This window comes from Eschrichtius robustus, chromosome 15 (genome assembly GCF_028021215.1).
Source record: "Eschrichtius robustus isolate mEscRob2 chromosome 15, mEscRob2.pri, whole genome shotgun sequence".
Lineage (NCBI taxonomy): Eukaryota > Metazoa > Chordata > Mammalia > Artiodactyla > Eschrichtiidae > Eschrichtius > Eschrichtius robustus.
Window position 1 is genome coordinate 23,068,707 of NC_090838.1, and position 21,650 is coordinate 23,090,356.

General features: G+C 55.0%; 1 protein-coding gene across 3 annotated transcripts in view; it reads left to right on the forward strand.

The window, feature by feature from the left end:
- The first annotated feature begins 6,433 nt into the window (after positions 1 to 6,433).
- TOGARAM2 (TOG array regulator of axonemal microtubules 2) overlaps positions 6,434 to 21,650 on the forward strand; it is a 41,151-nt gene continuing 25,934 nt past the window's right edge. Inside the window, exons 1-9 of one of the 3 annotated variants that reach the window (XM_068564644.1) lie at positions 6,434 to 6,461; positions 7,335 to 7,448; positions 7,878 to 8,159; positions 8,737 to 8,948; positions 9,675 to 9,865; positions 14,653 to 14,699; positions 17,640 to 17,806; positions 20,270 to 20,447; positions 20,674 to 20,829. In XM_068564644.1, coding sequence (XP_068420745.1) covers positions 6,434 to 6,461; positions 7,335 to 7,448; positions 7,878 to 8,159; positions 8,737 to 8,948; positions 9,675 to 9,865; positions 14,653 to 14,699; positions 17,640 to 17,806; positions 20,270 to 20,447; positions 20,674 to 20,829 — 1,375 coding nt within the window. The remainder of the gene's footprint in view (positions 6,462 to 7,334; positions 7,449 to 7,877; positions 8,160 to 8,736; positions 8,949 to 9,674; positions 9,866 to 14,652; positions 14,700 to 17,639; positions 17,807 to 20,269; positions 20,448 to 20,673; positions 20,830 to 21,650) is intronic. The other 2 variants (XM_068564645.1, XM_068564646.1) reach the window with 2 other exon arrangements.

Consider the following 21,650-nt stretch of genomic DNA (forward strand, 5'->3'; position numbering starts at 1 on the left):
TTGCTCTCACTAACCTGGATGATTCCCTCAAGGCCACATCCAATGGGCTTTTCTCAGTCCTCACCCCTCCCAACCTCTTTGCTGTGTTAACACTTCTGCTCACTCTCTGCTTTCTTGGTTTTCCTGGTACCCACTCCCCGGCCTCCCTGACTGTCCTGCTCTAGCTCTTCTTTCCTGTGGTCAGGTCTTCCTGGTACCAGGCCCTTTCTGGTATTACCCTTTCTTAGACGGCAATACTATAGAAATGAATATTGCTTCCACAAGACTCCTTTTTTTTTTTTTTTTTTGGCCATGCTGTGCAGCTTGCAAGATCTTAGTTCCCTGACCAGGGATTGAATCTGGGCCACCGGCAGTGAAAGCGCCGAGTCCTAACCACTGGACCACCAGGGAATCCCCCCACAAGATTCTTAGGCAAGCAAAACTTTTCATTAAAAGGGATAGCTTGTGGGCTTCCCTGGCGGCGCAGTGGTTGAGAATCTGCCTGCCAATGCAGGGGACACGGCTTCGAGCCCTGGTCTGGGAAGATCCCACATGCCGTGGAGCAACTGGGCCCGTGAGCCACAACTACTGAGCCTGCGCGTCTGGAGCTTGTGCTCCCCAACAAGAGAGGCCGCGACAGTGAAAGGCCCGTGCACCGCGATGAAGAGTGGCCCCCGCTTGCCTCAACTAGAGAAAGCCCTTGCACAGCAACGAAGACCCAACACAGCCGAAAATAAATAAATTAATTAATTTAAAAAAAAAAAAAAGGGATAGCTTGTGCACAAGGGAGAAGGTGGAAAAAAGGTGCCAGCTCAAGTTGCTTTGATAACAAAAGGGAGGGTCTGTCTCATGATCACTGATAATTTCCGAAATAGTCAGACTTCTTTGATCAGTCATAGGTGGCTCCATGGTGGCTATCAGGAATAGGGGGAGTGCTTCTGTGAGGGGAAAGGGATGCATGAGAATGTTCTGCAAGAAAGCACAGGAACAGATAAGGTTGAAATTTATAGCTGAGCTTCTTGTCTTGTGGCCAGTAGTATACTAGGCCTTAGTTCTTTAGCTTGCAGGGCTTGTTTTGCCCAAGGCTGTTTCCTGGTCCTGTTTCCAAGATGGTTGTACTCCTGCCTGTCTCATTCCCACTGACAACATCTGCTCTCATGGCTTCAATCGCTCTCTGATTACCAGGGGTTTTCTGGCCTGTATCTCTAGCCCAGATCACCCTCTCCTGAGTCTCAGACCAGCGGCTTTCTGGATGCCTTCACTCGGGGGCCCTAGGGGAGCCACGAACCCACCTGACCAAACCAGCACTCAGGGGCTCTCCCAGACCGACACCTCCTCCCGTGTTCACCCTCTTGGCAGCAGATGGCACCCCGTCCTCCAGCCCCGTCACCAGAACCCTGGACGCAGGCTAGACTCCCCCAGCTCTCCTTACCTAATCGGTCCCCCAGTCCTGTTGACATGGCTCCTGATTCTCAGATCTGCCCCCCATCCTCGTTTGAACCATCTCTGCCCCAAATCACACTCTTCTCCTCTCTCTCCAGGATTACTTTCACAACCTCCTGCCCTGTCCACCCAAACGTGTTCTCCACCTGTAGCTGCTGTGAGCTTCATTCATTGCAGTAACACTAATGCCATGGGGTATTGATTGCTTGCTAGGGGCCAGACTCAGTACTGAGTGATTTTTGTATTTTATTGAATATATTATTGAAGTAGGGTAGGCAATATCTCCATTTTTGCAATTAAAGAAACTGGGGATCAGAGAAGTTTGGTAACGTGTCTGTGGTCACACAGCTCACAGGTGTCGGAATTTAGTCTCATTTACCTCTGTATCTTAGTTCCTCACATATGGCTGAATGAGTGAGTGGATCTCAGACTTTCAGTGATAGACTGAACCCAGGAGGTCAAGTCCAATAGGTCGCCTGAGAATACCCAGAGTTTTCCCTGGAGGTCTACGGGGTGGGCTACCTCCTGTGTGGGGAGAGGAATGGGTGTGTGTGAGGAGTGGAGGTGTGGGTGGGTGACTATTTTCAGGGAGACACCTCGGGTACAGGAAGGGGTGTTCTGTCCAGTCTAAACTCTGGCAATAACTAGTGGCAAATCTTGGTTAAGTCACATATATTTTCTGTGCTTAGTCCAGAGCCTGGGCTAGTGTCTCTGTTTCGGTCCTAAAATTTTGTCAAAAACTTCCTTCTCTAGGAAAGTCTGTCCCGGGTCCCCCTTGAGGGGTCTGCACGAAAACACAGGTCAGATGATGTCATTCCTCTGCTCGAAATCGTTAGAGCTCCCCTTGCCTGCAGAACAAGACCAGACTTGACAGAGCACTGCAGGTACCGGCCCTGGTGCGCCTGCCTAGACTTGGACCCTCCTGCCAAATCCTAAACTCGCAGGCCCGTTCGATCCTCTGTGCCTTTGCTCAGAGCTTCCTCAGCCTGGAATGCCTTTCCCCCTTCCTTGCCCATCTTGATCCTGCTTCCTTCCCGGCCCCGCGAGGATGCAGCTTTTCCACGGAGGGTCTCCAGGTACCTAGTGAGACAGCACCGCAGAACACAGACCGTGTTCTCTGGGCATTGCAGCGAGCGTTCCCTGCGTGGCATAGAATCGCCATGAGGACAGCTGGAGACCCATCTAGCCTGAGCCTCTTAACTCTATAGACACATCTGTCTCCTCCTCGTGAGGGGTGCCTGTGTCACCTGGGTCTGTCTTGTAGGACTGGAGGGCTGGCCCCTGGTAACTTTAAAGGTAGTGTGGGTTTGCACATTTGTACATGTGTGTGAATGTGTGCGCGTGTGTGTGCATGTAGGGTGGGGGAGGAGGAGGAAGAGCTCAGACCTGACATTCGTGATTATCTACCAGCAATGGTACTCAATTATTTTTGTACATGACTTCATTTAATCCTAACAAAGCCCTTTGTCAGGACGCTTTTTCAGATGAAGAAACCAAAGCTCAGAGGAATTAAATAACTTTCCCAAGTTAATTCAAGAGGGGCAGGGCAGGGGACTTCCCTGGTGGCGAAGTGGTTAAGACTCCGTGCTCCCAATGCAGGGAACTAGATCCCACATGCATGCCGCAACTAAGAGTTCACATGCCACAACTAAGGAGCCCGCCAGCCGCAACTAAGACCCAGTGCAACCAGATAAATAAATAAATAAATATTAAAAAAAAAAAAAGAGGGGCACGGCAGGGTTCCAACCTAGCTGTGTCAACCTCAAAGCAGAGTTCCAGGTGTCCCGAGGTGGGCGTTCAGGGGCAGGCTGGGGCAGGGCTGTGGGGTGGGAGGGCTGCCTACACCCGGGGCCCTTCTTCAGAGAGTATTTCAGTGGGGCACATATTTCGGGTTCAAACACTAGGTATGGTAACTCGGCCACCTTGCCTTCCTCTCTCTCTCTCCTCGCCTGGACACGGCACTATTGTTCCCACCAAACACATCTGAGCAGATGCGCTCTCTGACTTACTGGAACCCACATCCCAGGATTGGGAGCCGACCCCCTCCCCAGTCCCCCTGCTCTGATCTCTCCTGCCTACTCAGATGCTGGTCCTCCTGCCGAGGGCTGTTCATGTGAGGACCAGACTCTGCCCAGCTCCCTTGGGAGCAAGGTGGACCCGGAGTGGGGCACTGGCTCCCTGCGGGCTGTGCAAGGCACAGGGCAGTTGGGATTTTGTCTTTGGGGCCGACATTCTTTCCTGGGACAGTCCATGTTTGTTTCCTTTCCACCTGAAACCTGAGTCCCTTTTGTCGCCTTTCTTCATTCCTGTGGTGTTGGTCACCATGGAACCTCTTTAGCCATTGCTTTAGTGGAAGGAGTAGACAACAGTCAGTTACCTCGGGCCACCCCTCTCCCTGGGTGCGGACACCAAGGCCGAGGGTGGAGGAGCCAGCCATCTTGGGCAATCCAGAACTTCGGGGGTGAGGACGGAACCCTGGTCCCCAGAACCCCCTGGCTGTTAGCCCTTTAGGTCAGGGGCTGGCTCTTCCAACAGGGGACACACTCCTTGGTGCCCAGGACAATGCCAGGTCAAATGGGGGTTCAGTGAATTGTGCCTCAGGGGTCAGCACTAAGTACTGTCCATGCCAAACCCGAAAGCTTTGTCCACATTTGGAATGGAATTTCTGATCCTGGTTTTTATAGTTTGGACGTAGATCTTTAAGTTCCCACCAGGTCCTGGGGAGGTGGCACCCACTGCTCTCACATAAGACATGGTTGTCCGTACACAGCTGTGGGCACCTCCCCGTGGGCAGGCACTGAGGAGGCCCTGCATGTAGACCCTGAGGGCCCGAGGGGTCAAAGGTGTGGATGCAAGCGGCGGGCAGGCCTAAAAGGGGCTCTGCCGACGGGGTTGCCTAGGCGAGCTATGGAGCGGACCCAGGTTTCCCTTCTGTACTGCTGGTGTCCCTCAGGGAACGGAGGAACCTGGGCCGTCTTGGTCCGCCAGGGAGTCTGTGGGGAGTCGGGTGGAGGGCAGGCTTGCTCGGAAGGTGCCGCTGAAACTTACGTATCTGTACTCTAAGGAGCTCCAGATCTTCTCTTTAGCCTCCTAGACGGGATCACTCTGGGGAGACGGAGCAGCAACATCCACTTTGGCAGCCTGAGGTCAGAAACAGGGCTGGTATCTTAATATAAAGGGAATCTGAACTACAGCCCAGTGGTCCTCAATCCTGTTTGAACATCAGAGTCACTCAGAAGTTAAGAAAAAAATGAAACAAAAAACCCCAAACAGATCCCTGTGGCTGCTCCCTAGAAAACTCGACTTCAGCTGGGGCCTGTGGTGAGGCCTTGGAATCTGTCATTTTAATCAGTTCCAGGAGACTCTGATCTGCGGCTGAGGTTGAGAACAAGGGCTGTAGCTAAATATCGCTTTTCCACATGTAATTCGCACAGAAAGTCTGCGCTCTGGTTAGGAATGGGTAGCAGGTGTCTGTGTGGCCTGCAACCCTCACTGCCCCCAAAGCCTGGACTCCAGCTTGTCTGCTTTAATTCAGCCGTGGAAGGTTTGTCCCCCACAAGAATGTTCCTTCTGGGCTTTGCCCAAAGCAGCCACCTTGCCGTGTCTTGAGTCTCTCGCTCTGTGGGGCAAGGGGTGGGTGTTGGGAGGCGTGGAGAAGAATCTCCCTCCACGTTGCTCGGGAGAAGTGCCATGTCCCTCAGCTATTCCTGGCAGCTTGTCACTACCATGTGGCCAAATCCCTAGCCCCGTTGTCAGCAGGCAGGGGGTTGCCTTCTCCCCTGATAGTGAGGAAAACTCTCCTCAGACAGAGAACCCGAGTGGCTTGAGGCTGTAATCAGCGAGACCAGGCAAAGGCTGGGCTGGGGCCGGGCTGGCTGGGCTGGGCTGGAGCCACTGTTTGGCCAGGAGGGTTGCTAGGAGCTGCTCAGCCTTCTGGGGCCTGGGTGGGGACGTGGCGGGCTGGCTTCCAGACGGAAGGCAGGTTTTCTCAGTCCCTGGGTTGGTATTTGTTGCTCAGCAAAAGGAAGTTGGCATTGCATCCTGCCCTGTCCCCAGATGATATCTCGAGGGACCTACTCTCGAGTAGAAATTGGGAGATTTGGGAGATGTGGCCTTTGCCCCTGATTTTATCACTGATCAGCTCTGGCCGTTCACCTTCCTGCCTGTCAGGGTGAAAATGGGTCACTATTATCTCAGCAGAGAATTTAGAAAATTGTGTGAAGTCACAGTGTCTGCGGTGAGACCCTTATCACATGGAAAAAGAATGAAGTCAGGTCAAGGGCAGGAGCAGACGACTGACCCCAGAGGGTTAAGGGAGGCTGGGAAGAGGCTTGGCGTGCTCAAGCGGTCAGTACAGGACAGTGAGACGGCTGAAAGGGTCTGAGGTTGGCTTGGTCAACAAAGTGAGAACAAGGGCCAGGAACTTGGTACAGAGGGAGACAGGTGCGCCTGAGAGAAAACTGGAGAGCTGGTCTCCGGGGAGGCCCTACCGCGTACCTATGTGATAAGTGGGGTCACAAAGCTTGACACTCAGCGTGAGCTTCCAGGGCAGCTGGCAGAGTAATGAGGAAAGTAGAAACTGATGTGGAAACAAAGTGTCAGACTCCCCCTTGATAAACTCCACCTTCCCCAAGACCCTGAGCTGTCCACGAGCAAAGGCGGGTTCATGGCTTTCACTGCCACTCTTCACAATGAACTCTGCCTACAGTCACGCAGCCTGGGGACCTGGAAATTTTGAAGCATCCAAGAGAGTCCAAATGTTAAAAAAGAAGCGTCCTTTGGTTTAGTGGCAGATTTCTTCACTGTAAGAATGCTTTAACTCCTGGTGGGCTTCCCGCGAAGTGGTTTAAAAAGTGTTTGTGATTTGTACTGACTTCTTTCTGCCTCTCCTCATCATAGGTCCCTGGATGTTACAGGTTGAGGCCCTCTGGATGCCTGAGGATCGTACTCACGGCCCAGAAAGTAGCTGCTCCCTCCAGACAACCTCCCAGGTGCCTTCTCCACCCGGGGCATGGGCACCCGTGACGCTGTCCCCCCAGGTAAGGGTCACCTAGGGAAGTCATGAGGGGGCGGGGATCTTCCTCGGATACTCCCAGGGTCTCATCCTGGGGGATGTAGCTGGGCTGCCGTGCTTTTCCATCCGGGCCAGGCTGTCTGTGGGCCCTCCCTGCTCAGCCGTCCATCAGGGGGCTCCCTGGCCTGGCTCTGGCCTCCTCAGCCTGAGCCTTGCCTCCGCTCTCTGAGCTGGTGGGCTGACTGAGGGGCTGACTGTGGTCTTCTGTGGTGGGAAGATGGAGATGGGCAGAGGATACAGGAGTGGGGCCTCCAGGAGCACCGGCTGGCCCCGTTTCCTCAGCTGACAGGGCAGGAGAGTGGGAACAGTGTGGCCAGCTCTGTGGCGGGAGACTGGGTCCCAGGCCTGGCGCTGCCACTGGGAGCCGGCTGCGTGGGCCTCAGTCTCCTCTGCAGAGTGAGGGGATCAGAGGTCCTGCCCTGGAGAGAATGGGTGCTTGTGAGGTGGAGGGCCACTTCTCCCCGGAGGGCTTGGAGCAGGGGCCTGGTGACCCCTTGGGAGGAGTGTGGAGACTCGGGAACGCCTGAGCAGCTCAGGAAACAGGCCACGGTGCTCAGGGCAGAGCACCTGGGGAGCCCATGAAGGAGGCTGAGAAGGTGTGATGGGGGGAGGGGTTGGGAGCCAAGCTGGGGGGAGAAGTCAGGCCGAGAGGGTGGGGAAGAGTGGGCTCTGGTGGGGATCATGGTGCCCTGGCTGGCTGGAGTTGGGATGGCAAGCCCCCATCCGAGGGCCAGGCTCTGCTTTGGGGGACGGGCTGCAGAGAGCCCAGGGCAGTCTGTCCTCAGTCCTGGCCGCAGTGGACTCTAAGATGCCGCTCTCCCTGTGCTTCTGTCCCCAGCCAAGGTTCTGGCTCCGGTGGCTGTGAACTGTGGGAGCATCCCTTGGACCAGTGCTGGGCCCCGCACACTCCCGGGGGGAAGCAGCGACTCCAGCCCAAAGACTTTTGGAAAAGGTGAGACTGGGGCACTGGGCCTAGTGACTTGGTCACGTCAAATGGCCTTCGAGTGCCCAGGGCAGCCTCTCTGGGGCCTTTGGGCAGAGATGGGGGATTCCACCTGACAGCTGCCCAGTCAGGGCCAGTGACCACGGGGCAGAGCTTGGGCCTCGTCCTGGAGGGAGGAGACGGGTGTGTTTAGATGCCCGGCTGTGTCCTCAAGCTACCGGCAGATATTATTTTTACTTTGGTCCCTACTGAAAATGCCCTTGGGTTTTAGGTGGGTCCTTTCAATCCTGTGCCTCGGGGGATGGAGTTGTACGGAGGGGACCCGCAGGAACAGGGAGGTGGGGCTCTCCTAGGAGCCCCGGGAAGGCAGGGCTGTGGTCCCTGGCTTCAGGGCCTGGGCTCCTCCAGCACCGCAGCTCTGGACTCCGCTTCCCTCAGCCTCCCTCCAGCCAGTGCTGAGCGTCCTGCTAGAGAAGCCGTCGCAGCTCTTGAGTGGACGTGGGGACCCCGGCAGCCTCAAGCTGGAGGCTTCCCTGGAGGGCTGGCAGGCCAGGAGTGGCCATCCCAGGAAGCTCGGGGCCCTGTCGCTGGGCCCCCAGCCCCTGGTGCCACTTCCCGCGCTGGAGTCGGAGGCGAACCGTGTGGCCCGGGACGCCACTCAGATTAAGGACACGCTCAAGACGAGGAGACTCGTGGAGGGCTTGGCAGCATCTGCCCGAGGTGAGCCCTGGGCCTGTCCCCCGGCCACCTGGGCTGTGAGGATCGTCAGGTGTCCAGCTGGCAGCTGGGCTAGTCAGGGGGCACCCGCCAAGCGCCCTCTCTCTACACCCTCCACCGGGGCCTCTGCAGTAGCTCCCAACCTGCCTCCCCGTTCTCACCCTCCCCTCCTTCTAGTCTTCGCTGCAGAGGAATTCTTTTTGAACACAAATCTGACTATATTCTTCCTCCCACTCCCACCGGCTATGCTGAACGCCACCCAGTGGCTTTCAGAGGGACACAAGGACTAGCACCTGCCGTCCTCGCTCCTAATTCAGTACTGACTTCGTTTCCCTTTCTGCCCAACCTGCCTCTGAATTTTAAATAGGTAACTTTGATTGACACTTTCTACCAAATGTTACAGGAGTGGGAAAGGCCACTCAGCAGAGTCTAGTGGTGCGGGTAGAGCTGGGGGCGGATCTGTGCCCTCATCTCTCCATCTCAGCTGCCCCAGGACATAAAGCCCTGTTGCCAGCATCTCAATTAACCCCACTCCCCGCACTCCTGGGACTAACCTACTCCCCGTCCCCACCCCATACAGCCTCTCTGGATCCCGGGGGAGCCCCCAAAGGAGTTCCCCTGAGGACCGCCGTCCCCCGGGCCGCCTCTCAGAGGCTGCTGAGGGTGCCCAGGCCGATGCCTCCTGTCCAGAGCATCCCCACCACCCCGGAGGCCAGCGGAGCCAAGGACAAAGGCCTGCACCCACCCAGGAGCCATCAGGGGCCCCAGGAGCTGAGACCCGGTGCCCAGGAGGTAAGGCGGTTGGACTGCTCTGAGTCTTGCTTCCCTGCCCTTCTGTTTTTCTTTCTATCCTTTACCAACCCCTGTTCCCAAGCCCTGAGCTTCTCTGGAGGCGTCTTCTCTGGCTTGGGAGTTGCCCCAGAGGTACCGAGCCCAGTCCTCCTGCGCAGAGGCTGTGTGACCACCTGTCTTACACCTGGTGGTTCCCAAGCCATCTCTGATCTAAATGTTCCAGAATTCCTCATGCTTCTGACCCTCCCCATTTTCGGCAAGGAACTGTGGCAGAGGGGAAAGAACGCTGGGCTGGGACTCCGGAGATCTGGGTTCTGGTTTTCACTCTGCCCCTCACTGGTTGTGTGACCTTGGGCAAGTCACTCCCCTCTCTGGGCCCCAGTTTGCACTAAAAAGAGGGAATTGGACCAGATGTTTTTGAGGATCCCTTTCAGCCCTGACGTTCTAGAATTTTCTGAAATGAGAACAGAAAAACAAATAATAATAATAACAAAAGGGGTTGGAGTAGGAATGAGGGGATTCCCTTCTTGCCTAAAATGGTAAGGAAACAATGAACCTGGGGGTCCCAGGGTTGTGTGGCTGGAAAGAGAAACAGAGGATACTTGCCAGCACTTCTGCCCAGGTGGCTGCTGATAGAAGGGACCGCTCTGTGTGAGGTGCCTGCGAGGTGAGCATCCAGAGTGGAATGTTTCATGGACCAGACCCCTCCTCCACCTCCGCTCCCAGGTGCAGTTCTCCCAGCAGTACCCGCACTGCAGTGATGAGAAGACGCACAAGTCCCAGGGAGGCATTGTGATCCCGCCCATCCCAAAGGACAGGGTGCCCGCCGGGACCTCCTCCTGCACGCCTGGCTCCCTTCCCAGCCTCTTACCTCCAGGCCAGGACGTCGTCACGGGCCTGAGGCCTGCCACCACACGGTAAGCAGCGCTAAGTCAAAAGTACCTTGCAGTCCTCTCTCCTCTACCCCCCAAGATCCGCTTGGGCTCCCTATGGCTAAGCCTCCACGCCAGGGCAGAACTCTGGGGGCCGGGCGTGTGAGGGGCAAGGTCCTCCACTGTGAGCCTCGGACCTGGCGTGGTCACAGCTCTGACCCTTGACTCCAGCAGGAGGGGTGTATGGGCTTAATTAACAATGTCTCGGCCTCTGTCTTCTACCAGTGTCCTGATGTGTATGGTTGCTGCAGTGATGAATAAAATACAAATTATTTTAAAGCTCTATTGAATTCATGGTAGCTCTTTGTGATGACGTATTGATATTTTCTTAATTAATGGACACTAAAAATACAAGTATTATCGTGTCTGTGTACATGGGGGGTAGTCCACAAAACTTTTGGACTTAAAAAGGGGTCTTCATACCCCCAAAAGGCTGGGAATCAGCGGGTAGAGGATCTCTGTGTTGTAATGAATCTGGACTTATGGCTTGTAAGTGGGACAGAGGGTCCTCTCCACATGGCCAAAGACATCCCTGTGGTCAGGCCAGACGGCTAGAGTGACTGTGTGTGTGTGTGTGTGTGTGTGTGTGTGTGTGCGCGTGAGAGAGAGAGAGAGAGAGAGAGAGAGCGTGTGCTTTATTTGGTGTCGGCTGTACCTATTTCTTTCAAGCTTCTCCTCTCCCTCTGTCTCCCACGCTGTCTTCCCTTCTGACTGTAGGCATGTCCACATCTTTCCCACCCCTGGTGGAGTGTGGGAATCCATTGTGGACCTGCTCCTGGGTTTGAGCTCTCTGCCTGATTTCGCCGTCGACCTCCCTCCTCCCCGTCGACACTGCCTCCTCCTTTCCTGCTCAGACACCCTCCTCTCCCTCCCCTCTGAGAGTTCTTGGCGGCTCTCATGACTCTCTGGCCCCAGATAAGTGACCCTCCCTCCCATCCCACTGCTCTTGACTTTTTTGCACCGTCTGAGCTGTTGATGCCCTTGGACTCTTCTTCCTCACCTTCCTGACTTTAAACCTGCTTCTCAACCTTCCAGGCAGCCTCCTGTGCACCTTCTTTCATCATTTCTTAAATTTGTTCCAGAGCCCTTTGCCCCCCACCTCCTTGTTCTCCCCTGGGATCTTATCTGTGCAGTGGCTTCCAAGATCATGGGGGATGGGTGACTTCCGCGTCCCCTGCTCTTACCCTGATGTCTCCCTGGAGTCACGCTCTGTGCTTCCATCCTCCTGTTGAGCATCCTCAGGGTCCTCATGGCTGATGCAGGTCCAGCGTCAGAGGCAGGGAGGGAGGACGTGCCACTGTCACGGCATCATAGACAGAGCACCTCATGTTTCCCCAAACTGCCTCCCTCCTACAACCTCCCGATTTCCACCAAGGTGCAGGTGTTCCCTCTGATCTTCCAATTTCAGCATCATCTTTGACTTTTGCTCCTATGGCCTCCTGTTCCCAACAGATTGCCACATCCCATTAGGTCTTTCTTGAACAGTAAGAGAAAATACAAAAGCTACCACCCCCGTCTTGCCCCTGCCTTTCCTCTCAGTTTTTACTTACTGGCTCCCTTTTCACCTCCCCCCATAGCTCCCACCCGGTCTCCTTGCAGCCCTGGGCTCTCCATCCTAATCTCGTGTTTTCATCCACCCCCTGAATACACCTCTTCCATGCATCTCACCTTTATGGACTTCCTGGTGCCAGCAGCTTAAAGGTGAGTCTCCCTGGCCAGACATTCAGCCTGTCCCAGCCCACCGCTCCACACTTCCTTCTGTGCTGCTCTACAGGCTCCTACCCACCCTCCGCAACGCCTGTGCCGAGCCCTGGATGGCACCTCTCTGCAGCCCCAACATGAGCCTTTCCCCCTTGGCCCGCCGATCAGTTCTTACGTTTTTCAAGCCCCAGCTCCACATCTGCCCCTGCTCTCAGGTCTTCCCTGGCCTCTGCAGGGGAGCGGGGAAGGGAAGTGCCTTCTCAGCCCTGTCCACAAGCATCCAGCCTGTGCTCTGCCTGACTGCCTCCCACCCGCTGATTTGCTCAACGTTTACTTCAGCCTCATTTCTATTCTTTAACTTGGGGCACTACAAGGCAGGGGCCATATCTGGAAGTCTCTGTGGCTCCCATGGTGTCAAGCTTGGTACCTGCCATGGATTAGTCACACAATAAGTATCTGCCCATTTGCTGTCTGGTTGCGACATGGATTTCTCTCCATCGCCTCTGTGAGGCTAACAAATGGCTGGGAGGGAGCCTCCATTTCCATTTCATCCATCCTTCCATCCAGCCATGCATCCATGCATCCATTTACTCACTTAAAAGCTATTGAGCGCCACTCTGTGTCAGGCATTGTGCCAGGTGCTGTGAAAGCAAAGCCAAACAAGACAGTCTCTGTGTTCCAGGAGCTCACCAGAGATAGTTACTAGTAAACCGTTGACTCAAAGTCCAGTGAGATAAGTGCTAAGATAGAAGGCTGCCCCTCGTTCTGGGGAGCGCAGTGGAAAATGATCTCAATCAGGCTGGAGGAGGCGAGGCCTGAGCTGAGTTTTGAAGGCTGAGGGAGAGTTTGTGAGCTGGAGAAAAGGGAGAGTCAGGAAGGAGGAGTGACTGAGGCATTCAGGGAGCTGCCAGGAGTTTTCCAGCAGCATCTGCATCTGTGTGTGACAGGTGGGTGAGGTAAGCAGGGCTGAAGGGCCCGTGTGCTACACTGAGGAGGATGAGCTTTATCCTGAAGCAGTGAGGTGCCACCGCAGGCTTTGTGGTATGGAAGTGACATCAGATCTGATTTAGGAAGACCACTCTGGCAACCACGGAGTGGCATGGGCTGTGCCTGCTGATTCGGGGGCTGCTGCAGGGATCTGAGGGAGGAGACATGGGCACCTGAGCAGGACGGAGGCCGTGGTCCCAGGTGGTTAGCGTGCAGAGGGGCTCGACAGGTGAAGGAGTGGGGCGTGCCTGGTGACTGGCTTGCTGTGGGACCACGGGGGTGGGGAGCCAAGGACCATGCCAGAGCTACTGGCTTCAACAGCTGGACAGATGGTGGCACCTTCACGGGGACAGGAAATTGGGAGGAGAGGCAGGTTTGGGGCAGTGGCGTGGCCACTCGTGGATGGGCTCAGCTTGTGTTGCCCAGGGACACTGGCGGATGCTTAAACGTCCAGCCTGGCACAGGGAGGGGCTCTTGCTGCAGGTAGAGCTTTGCTGTTCCCCCCCTTCTCATGGGGCCTGGTGGGTCCACCTCAGCCGGTGGTGGGGTTTCCGTGGATTCGGAAGACGGGGGAGGAGCTGGAACGCTGTGTGGAGAAAGGCAGGGGCTCTGGTGGGTGTGGGCAGCCTTGGCCTCTGTCCTTTCTGCTGATGGGTCTCTAGAGAAGGGAAGGCGAGAGGTTTCCCGAGGTCCATGGCTTGAAGGAGGCAAAGCCACGTGCTCTGAGGCCACATCCTCTGCTCAGAGGGGGTGGAAAAGCAGCCTCCAGCTTGAGGCCAAAGGGGCAAAGCTGTGGGCCAGGAGCAGGATGCGGATTAGTCACACAATAAGTATCTTATGCGGGAAGGAAGCAGCCCCAGGGTTTCGGTGCCCCGTGCCCACCTCAGGCAGCCAGGAGCAACCACAGGGGTTTCCCAGCTCCACCTCTGCCCCCCAAACCTGTTAGTGCTCCTGGGCAGTGGTGGGTTCCAATGGCGAAGACGCAGTGGATGGGCTCCCTAGGCTGGGTGCCCTGGGGTGTTTGCCTACTGGCTCCAAAACACACAGCCCCTCCGTGTAGGTCCAGATCCAAGAGGCTGTGCGTGTTCCAGGGAGCAACTCTGAGTCTCGGCTGGTTCAGGCCCACCCTGAAGCTCTGCCCCTCCTGTAGACCTCGGGTCCCCTGACCTCCACAGACCCCTCGGATAGGGGCCCCTGGATCTGGGCAGGCACTGAAATGGGCTCTCCTACTGCCCGTCCTCTAGCAACCCCGGCCTGGGTCATTCCGCTGAGTGAATCCTCTGAGGCCGGAGCACAGGATGTTGTGTTCCAGTCCTTTCGTTGCGGCTTGTGGCCCTGTCGGCCCCCCAGGGGGTTCTGCTGTCTATGCATTTCCCCGTGAGAGGAGAAAAATCCATGTTGGATGATGTATAGCTGGTCTTCACGGGAATGTAAGCCCCATGAAGGCAGGGATTGCCATCTGTCTTAGTGATGCTGTATTCCCGCTAAAACCAGTGCCGGGAATGCCCCATCTTCCTTTCCTGTGCTTAGTTTGGGATTGAACCTCTGTTACAAAACAGTGGTGATTTCTCGTCAGCAGCAAAGGGGGTCAATCCCTCTAGACCCTGAGGGGCAAGGGTGGGGGGATCACCGAGCTCTCATGGAGTGGGGGCAGTTTGGAGGACTTGAACTCAGGCTGCTCTGAGCTGGAAGGAGATTTATCCTCATCTGCTCCAGCCGCTCTCCTGTGGACAGAGCAGGGGACGGGGCTCCCTTTTGGACTGAGCAGTTTCATGTGGAGGCTGGCTTCCTGGGGAGTGGATGGGCCGTGCCTCTGGAAAATAGGGCTCAGAGCTGTGTCTGGACACTGAGGCTGGCCTGGCCTGGCCTGCCGGTCAGCCTGCCCTCAAGTTTGCGGAAGGGACTGCATCTCCTGAGGCTTTGAAGCCCTGGCCAGGAGCCTCTTTACAGGGCCACCCATGGCTCCCTCGGCTGTGTTCCCCCCTCGGCCCTTGCCCACTCCTGGAGCTAGCCTGGGTTCCTCACAGCAGGAGCTCTTGCTTGCCATCTCTCATGGGTGCTTTTTTCTCCCCCATTCTTTTAAGATTGGTTCGGGAGAGTGGGCCTCGGGAGAAGACCCCCAGATCTCTGGGTATGTACTCGCCATGCACACCCCCATGTGTTTTTTGACTCTCTGGTTCCTGGGCTGGATCATGGGATCAGAATTAGGGCCAGAGGAGACCTGGGTGCTGTCAGACTCAAGTCCCTCATTTCACAGACGGGGAAGCAGAAGTCACCCTGGTGCCACGGACGGTGGCCCCTGCTCCGTGCCGCCCTCCACCAGTGCAAGTCGCTTCATGAACACCCAGCTGAGAGAGACGGTGCTGTCCCCATTTGACAGAGGAAGGGGTTGAACTGAAGCTGGACCTTCTCCCTGGCCTCAGGGCACAGAAAGCAGCTTTGATACATTTGCATGCAGGTCCTCACGGCTCCAAAGCTGGCGCTTCTGACCCATCGTGTGTCTGCTGCCCCTGCGCGGTTCTAAGTGAATAGAGGATTCCTTACCAGACAGAGTGAGAAATTAAACCACATCCCACAACGCCTTAGTCAGCCCATCCCGAAAGGTTTCAGCATCAGGGGAAGAGAGTGAACGCGGGCTGGCAGTGAGGCAGGTGGCCGAGGCCCAGGGAGGCTCTCCAGCCTGATGACCTAGTTTGTGGAGAGGATGGAAGGTTGGGGGAGGGGACCTGGGCGGAGCACCCTGAGCCTGGGCCACAGGCGTCGGGGGGCTAGAGGCAGCTGCTGTGCTGACCGGCAGGAGGGGGTGGACTCTTGTCTAGCTTCCCAGCAGGTTACTCTGTAATCAGCTAAGCAGGTGGGTCAGTTGGCCAGTGGGAGGCTGCTGCCCAAGAGGCCCCAGGGTTAAGATGCTCAGCTGGGCCCGAGAGGCAGGCCTGGCACAGAAACCTCTGTGGCGGCTGCATCTCCCCCTCTCCCCGGCTGGGCTGCTGCGGGGTAGCTGGGGCAGTCTGGTGTGGCGCACACTGGCACCCAGTGTCCCTTAAGAGCTACCCTGAGAGCACCGGAATGGGGCTTTGGGCCAGGGGACACGAGCCTGTAGCTACTCCCTTGTCTGCCTCACCAGCTTGCTGCTTGAGAACCAGGTCCCCAGGGGGCAGGGGCCAGGCTGCTTGGACAAGGCTTTCTAGGGTGTCTCTTGGAGGCATAGGTGAGAAGGGGCTACAAAGTGGCAAAGTCCTTAAGGGGCTCTCTGACCCTCCAGCTGTCGGCTGGGAACAACATTGCCCAATTTGGGGACCACGTCTGGCATGTAGTAGGGGCTCACGTGGTATTGTCTGAAGCTGAGGGCTTCCCCCAATCTTGTGACTTTTCCGCAGTCCCTGCCCTGGTCAGCTGGCACCTGGACACCTGGACCCTCGGTCCTACCTTACTTCTGGGCAGATGGAGGCTTCGCCCCTCCTCCCCCTCGGCCCTGGATCCTTCTCCCAGGAGGGATCTTTGGAAGAAGGTGTGGGCCGGGCAGAGATCTGGGGTGACCCGGGAGCCCTGCCGGATCCCCAGACACAACACACCCTTTCTGGGACTTCCCTGGTGGTCCAGTGGTTAAGAATCCGCCTTCCAATGCAGGGGACAGGGGCTTGATCCCTGGTCAGGGAACTAAGATGCCACATGTCGCGGGGCAACTAAGCCCACGTGCCACAACTACTGAGCCCATGTGCTTTGGAGCCCAGATGCCAGAACTAGAGAGCCCTCGCGTCGCAACTACTGAGCCTGCGCACCACAACTAGAGAGAAGCCCGCGTGCCACAAGGAGGATCCCGCGTGCCGCAACTAAGACCAGATGCGGCCAAATAAATAAATAAATATTAAAAAAAAAAAGAAAAGAAAAAAAAAAAACATACCCTTTTCGCCTCAGGCAGCCCCAGATGGTGACCCCCATTCCAGAGGACCCCTGATTTGTAAGTTTGCTCAAGGACAGTGAACTCCAAACTTTGTGAGCAGGAGAACCTGGTTAACATTTCTTTCATTAAAAGAAAATGAATGGGGCTTCCCTGGTGGCGCAGTGGTTGAGAATCCGCCTGCCAATGCAGGGGACACGGCTTTGATCCCTGGTCCGGGAAGATCCCACATGCCGCGGAGCAACTAAGCCCGTGAGCCACAACTACTGAGCCTGCGCGTCTGGAGCCTGTGCTCTGCAATGGGAGAGGCCGCAACAGTGAGAGGCCCGCACACCGCGATGAAGAGTGGCCCCCGCTTGCTGCAACTGGAGAAAGCCCTCGCACAGAAACGAAGACCCAACACAGCCAAAAATAAATAAATAAATTAATTAATTAAAAAAAAAAAAAAGAAAACGAATGAACCTACCCACACACGGTCTCTATTACCAGAAATGTGCTCTTTGAAGCCATTAATCGGGAAAATATAGAATGACAAAGAGATACTATGGATTTGATGTCATTTGGAAATGAATTTGTATTTTATCAATCGTAAGAGCGCCTGAAGGTCACTGGGTCTCAGCTTTCCTGTCTGTAAAATGAGAGCCCTGGGCTGGCATTAGTTCTCTGGGCCCTTCATGCTGTGTCATAGTCTCAGATAGGAGCATGGTGGTATTTAACAGTCAGTGAGCTCATTTTATTTTTCCTCTTTCTGAAGTACACACCTCCCAGTTAACACAGACTTATATTCTCAGGAAATATCTTAAAACTCTTTGATAACCGATCTGCCCCTATTTCCTGCCTAGCCTCCTTCCTCCTCCCTCCCCGCATCCCCCCACCCCCAGTCTTAGAATAAGGTGTGCAATACTAGTTGAATGAATGGATAGAGGGATGAAAGGAGGAGGGTGTTGGTCCTCGGGCAGCCTGTTCTATACGTGCCAGTGCCGCCCTGTAGAGTAGATTTAACCTGTGTCTTTCTCCAGCAAGGAAGCGTTGGGCAGAAGAACCAAGGGTGAGGGGCTTAGGCAGGAAAATGTCACACCATCCACAGGGTCATAGAGCCTCAGCCCCAAAGGGATGGCTGCTGCTCCTGGGTGCTGGCCGTCCTCAGCTCCATTCTTGTTCTCTACTCCTCAGAGCCAAAACATTTGGTCCTGCCCTTCAGAGACAGGTCTGCTGCCCCTGAGAAGCCTGCCCTGCCTTCATCTCAGTCTGCTCCTACTCTGACAGCCTTCTCCTTCAGCCATGCCAAAGAAACCCAACCCTTGCTAAAAGAAGAGGACCAGAAGGAGAGTAGCACCAAGGTACCTGGAAAGCGAGGGGAAGAGGAAGTTGGGGTCAGAGTGGACCACTGGCTGAACACACACATGTTTCTGAAACATGTAAGTGTGGGACCAGCTTGAGGAAAGCAAGGAAGAGCCCCGAGGCAGCTGCCCCTAGTACTCGAGGCCAGAACCTGTAGATGGGTTTGAGGTGAAGGCTGGAGAAAAGAAGAGAAAGAAGAGAGGAGAAGAAGGATGGAGGTGAGGGAGACTAGGTGAAAGGAAGAGTTCAGTGGGGAGCTGAGGGGTGGGGATGAGGGAAGAAGGGAGGGCAGAAGGAGGTCACACATGGTTCAGAAGCAAGCAGGATATGGGGGAGAGTGCAGAGGGGCTTAGGTGAACCAAGCCTAGTAATTTGAACCAACACCCAAGATAGCAACCCAGAGGCAGCTGACTCAGAGGCAGATCAGCCAAAGGCCTGTGCTTGACAGGCTGACAAATACCTTGGACTTCTAAGGTGACCTTGATCCAGATGATTCATCCAGATTCTCGTCTGGATGAATTTAGTGAAACGTGGAGAGTCACTGTTATGGTCTTTTTTTGAAACAGAGGTATAAGAGCACAATAAACATATCTTGAAAGCCTGCTGTATGCATATACTATGGGATCCAGTGATGCTGATAAGGTCCAGTGGGAGGCACATCCTCCCACTCCAGCGAGGGTGACGGACCATGAGACAAAGGAGAACAATTCAGGGCCATGAAATGATCTCATCCTCCACCCCACCTTAGCCACTCACTCCCATGGTCATACTGTAGACCTTGGCACTGCAAACAACTTCACCACCATCACTTCTCAACCTCAAGCACCCCATTCATTCACCACCTTCTCCTACTGTTCTAGCTCAATCTATCTAATATTCCAGCTCCAGCACTTGTCCTTCTCCTGCATCAACAATGTTCTTCTTGAAGTTGGATCATTCCCACCAGCATCCTAGCTCTCTATTTCCTCTCTCATCTTAAAACCAAACCAAACCAAAGAAAAATATTGCCCTGTCTCTCTACTCGTCCTCTCCTGAGTGCAGGCCAGTTGGGCTTAGTCCCCGTCAGCCCCACTGAAACTGCCCCCATTGAGGCGTCAATGAGACCACCTTCCTGTGTGCAGCACATCTCAGTGCTCTTCCAGCTTGACCCATCGCCAGCTTTTGTGGCTCATCCTTCTTGAATTCCCCACTGAGGGACGGAGGTGAGGGATGGCTTCTTTCTTGCTTCTCTGACTACATCAAAGTTAGCTCCTTCCTTGTCCTTCTTTGCTGCCGCCTTCTCGTCTTCCTGACCTCTACGTGCTGGAGCCCCCAGGGCTCAGACCTCTATTGTCTTATCTATTTATACTGACCCCTGTGACTTGATCCAGCCCATGGCATTAGGTACCACCTCTATGCTGAGGACTCCCAAATCTCCCTCTCCAGCCCAGACTTTCCCCAATCTCCAGTAGCTGTTAAATTATGAGACTATGTTTATATAGAACTGATACTCAACGTCTCCATTTAGGTCTCTAATTATATCTCAAACTTACCTCGTCCAAGACTTAACTGTTGAACACTTACCCCTGCAAAACCTCCTTTTCCCAGTGTCCCCTCTCCACGAATGGCAGTAAAAGGCAACTCCAGCCTTCCAGCTGCTCCGGCCCCAAATCTTGGGCCCATCCCTGCCTTCTGTCTTTCTCTCTCATCCCACACCTCATATATCAGCCAAAGCTGTGGGCTCTACTTTTGAAACATGCCCAGAATCTAGCCATTCTACCGTCTTTATTCCTGCTATCCTAGTCCAAGTCCCATCTCATGGGAACCCTTTGTTCTATTTGTGCAACTCCTTGTGAGTCTTAAATTATTTCAAAATAAAAAGTTATTAAAAACAACACTTAGAGAATACCCCCCCATCCAGCCAAAAAAAGAAAAAGAAAAAAAAAGAATCAGATCACGTCACTCTTCTGCTCAAAACCTCCAGTGGTTTGCTGTGTCCTCCAGAGGAAAAGCCCAAGTCCCCACCGTGGACCACAGGGCCTGGTGCGCTGTGGCTCCTGCCCCATCCCTGCCATCTGCGACCCGTGTCCTGCCTCTCCTCTGACTCAGGGCGCTCCTGCCTGTGTCCTCCTCAGGACTCCCAGCCACGCCCAGGGTACTTCAGCCTCAGGGCCTGTTCCTCACTTCATTTATGTCTCTGCTTCAATTTCACCGCCTCTGGGAGTCCCTCTGGGTCTCCCTACCTGAAACAGAAGCCCCATCACCCTGTGTCCCTTACTTGCCTTCCAGTGCATGTTGCCTGATATTAGAGGCTGTCTGTTTGCTGTCATCTCCCCACTCCACGTGGCTCATGGGGAGCAAGGCCTTTGACCTTTTGTTCATTCTCGGAACAGCAATCAGCACACAGGAGCCACTCACATTCCTGATGATGGAATGAATGAAGAAGGTATAGAAAGCACAGTTGGGTCCCCAAGGTGATGGAGTTTGCCTTGATCTTGTACCGGATCCAGGTCACCATTGCCAGGTCTGCCCAGGAGAAGATGCGGCTGAAGCAGACGAAGGAGATGGAGTTGGTCCGGAGAGTGAAGGAGCCGGAGAGGGAGAGGGAGAGGGAGCTCGCTTCCCAGAGCCTGGGCTCCCGGAGGACCTTGATGAAGGAAGGTACTGGGTGCTCGGGGAGGCTCCCTCAGGCTGGGGAGACTTCTTGGCCAACACCTGGGCCGAAAGAGAGGCTGTCCACGCCTCCCACCCTCTCCGTCCTGAGACGGGACAGGGAGCCACGTCTGCTGTCTTGTAGCTCGCTGATGGGCCCATTTCCAAAGGGGGACTCTGGGGCCGGGGAACAGGCGGGACCAGCTCTGTCCTCGGACTTTCTCTGCCTCCACAGGCCTCCTTACCCTCCGGGGCAGTGGGACCCTCTCTGTGCCCACTGGGCTGAGCAGCCCCTGCAGAAACGTCATCCTGAAGAAGCGGGCCAATCGGGCCTCACTGCCCAGCATCCCGGTCAGCAAGCAGGAGCTCAGCTTTGCCCGCCATGCTTCAGGTGGGACCTAGACCAACTGGTTGGGGGGCACGTGTCCCCCTCGCTATGCTGTCTTGGGGTGCTTTGGGGTGTGGCGAGGGTGACTTCTGCTGCTCTGCTTCTGCCAGTTGCCCATGTCAGAGGAGGGGGCAGCCTGGGGTGGTCACCTTGCCAGAGAGAGGAACAGTGTCTGGAAGTCAAAAGTATCTGTGGGCCAGGCTGGGGACCCAGGGTGTTGTAACAGGAATTGTGGATGGGTGGACGGGTGTGCCCAGCCTGCGTGACATGTCCTAGAGGACTCACCAGTGCACCAGGACCACAGATGCTGGGAAGCAGCCTCCATGGAAGTAGCTGGAAACACCAGGAAGAGGAAAAAAGGCTTCTGGGAAGACCCTGGGTTCTTGCTTGTTGCCTCATAAAATGTCAGGGCTGGACAGGGCTGGTGACAGACTGGGATCTGAGGACCTGAAGGCTCTATGGAACACTCAGGAAGGTGCCAAGGGACAAGGGGAGGCCCTGTCCCCATTCTACCAGAGGAGTGTCTATTTTGCCTCCCCTTTTTGAATACTGGGGCTCCACGTGGGATTTCATTTGAAAAGATTTTACTAGTAAAGAACATTTGAAAACAACCAACCTGGTTCAGAGTTTCTTTAAATGTGGACATTGTTGGTAGAATAGAGCATCATTTTGGTGCTAGAAATAATATTGACTGACCTCCCTTTTCTGTTCTCTTTCTATCCTTTTGATTCCATCAAGTAGAAAGTCTTAATCTGGTGCTAGTTTTTAGCACCTCTCTTAAGACTTGTGAATCTCCTTTTTAAACAAAGAGATCCTTCTCCCAG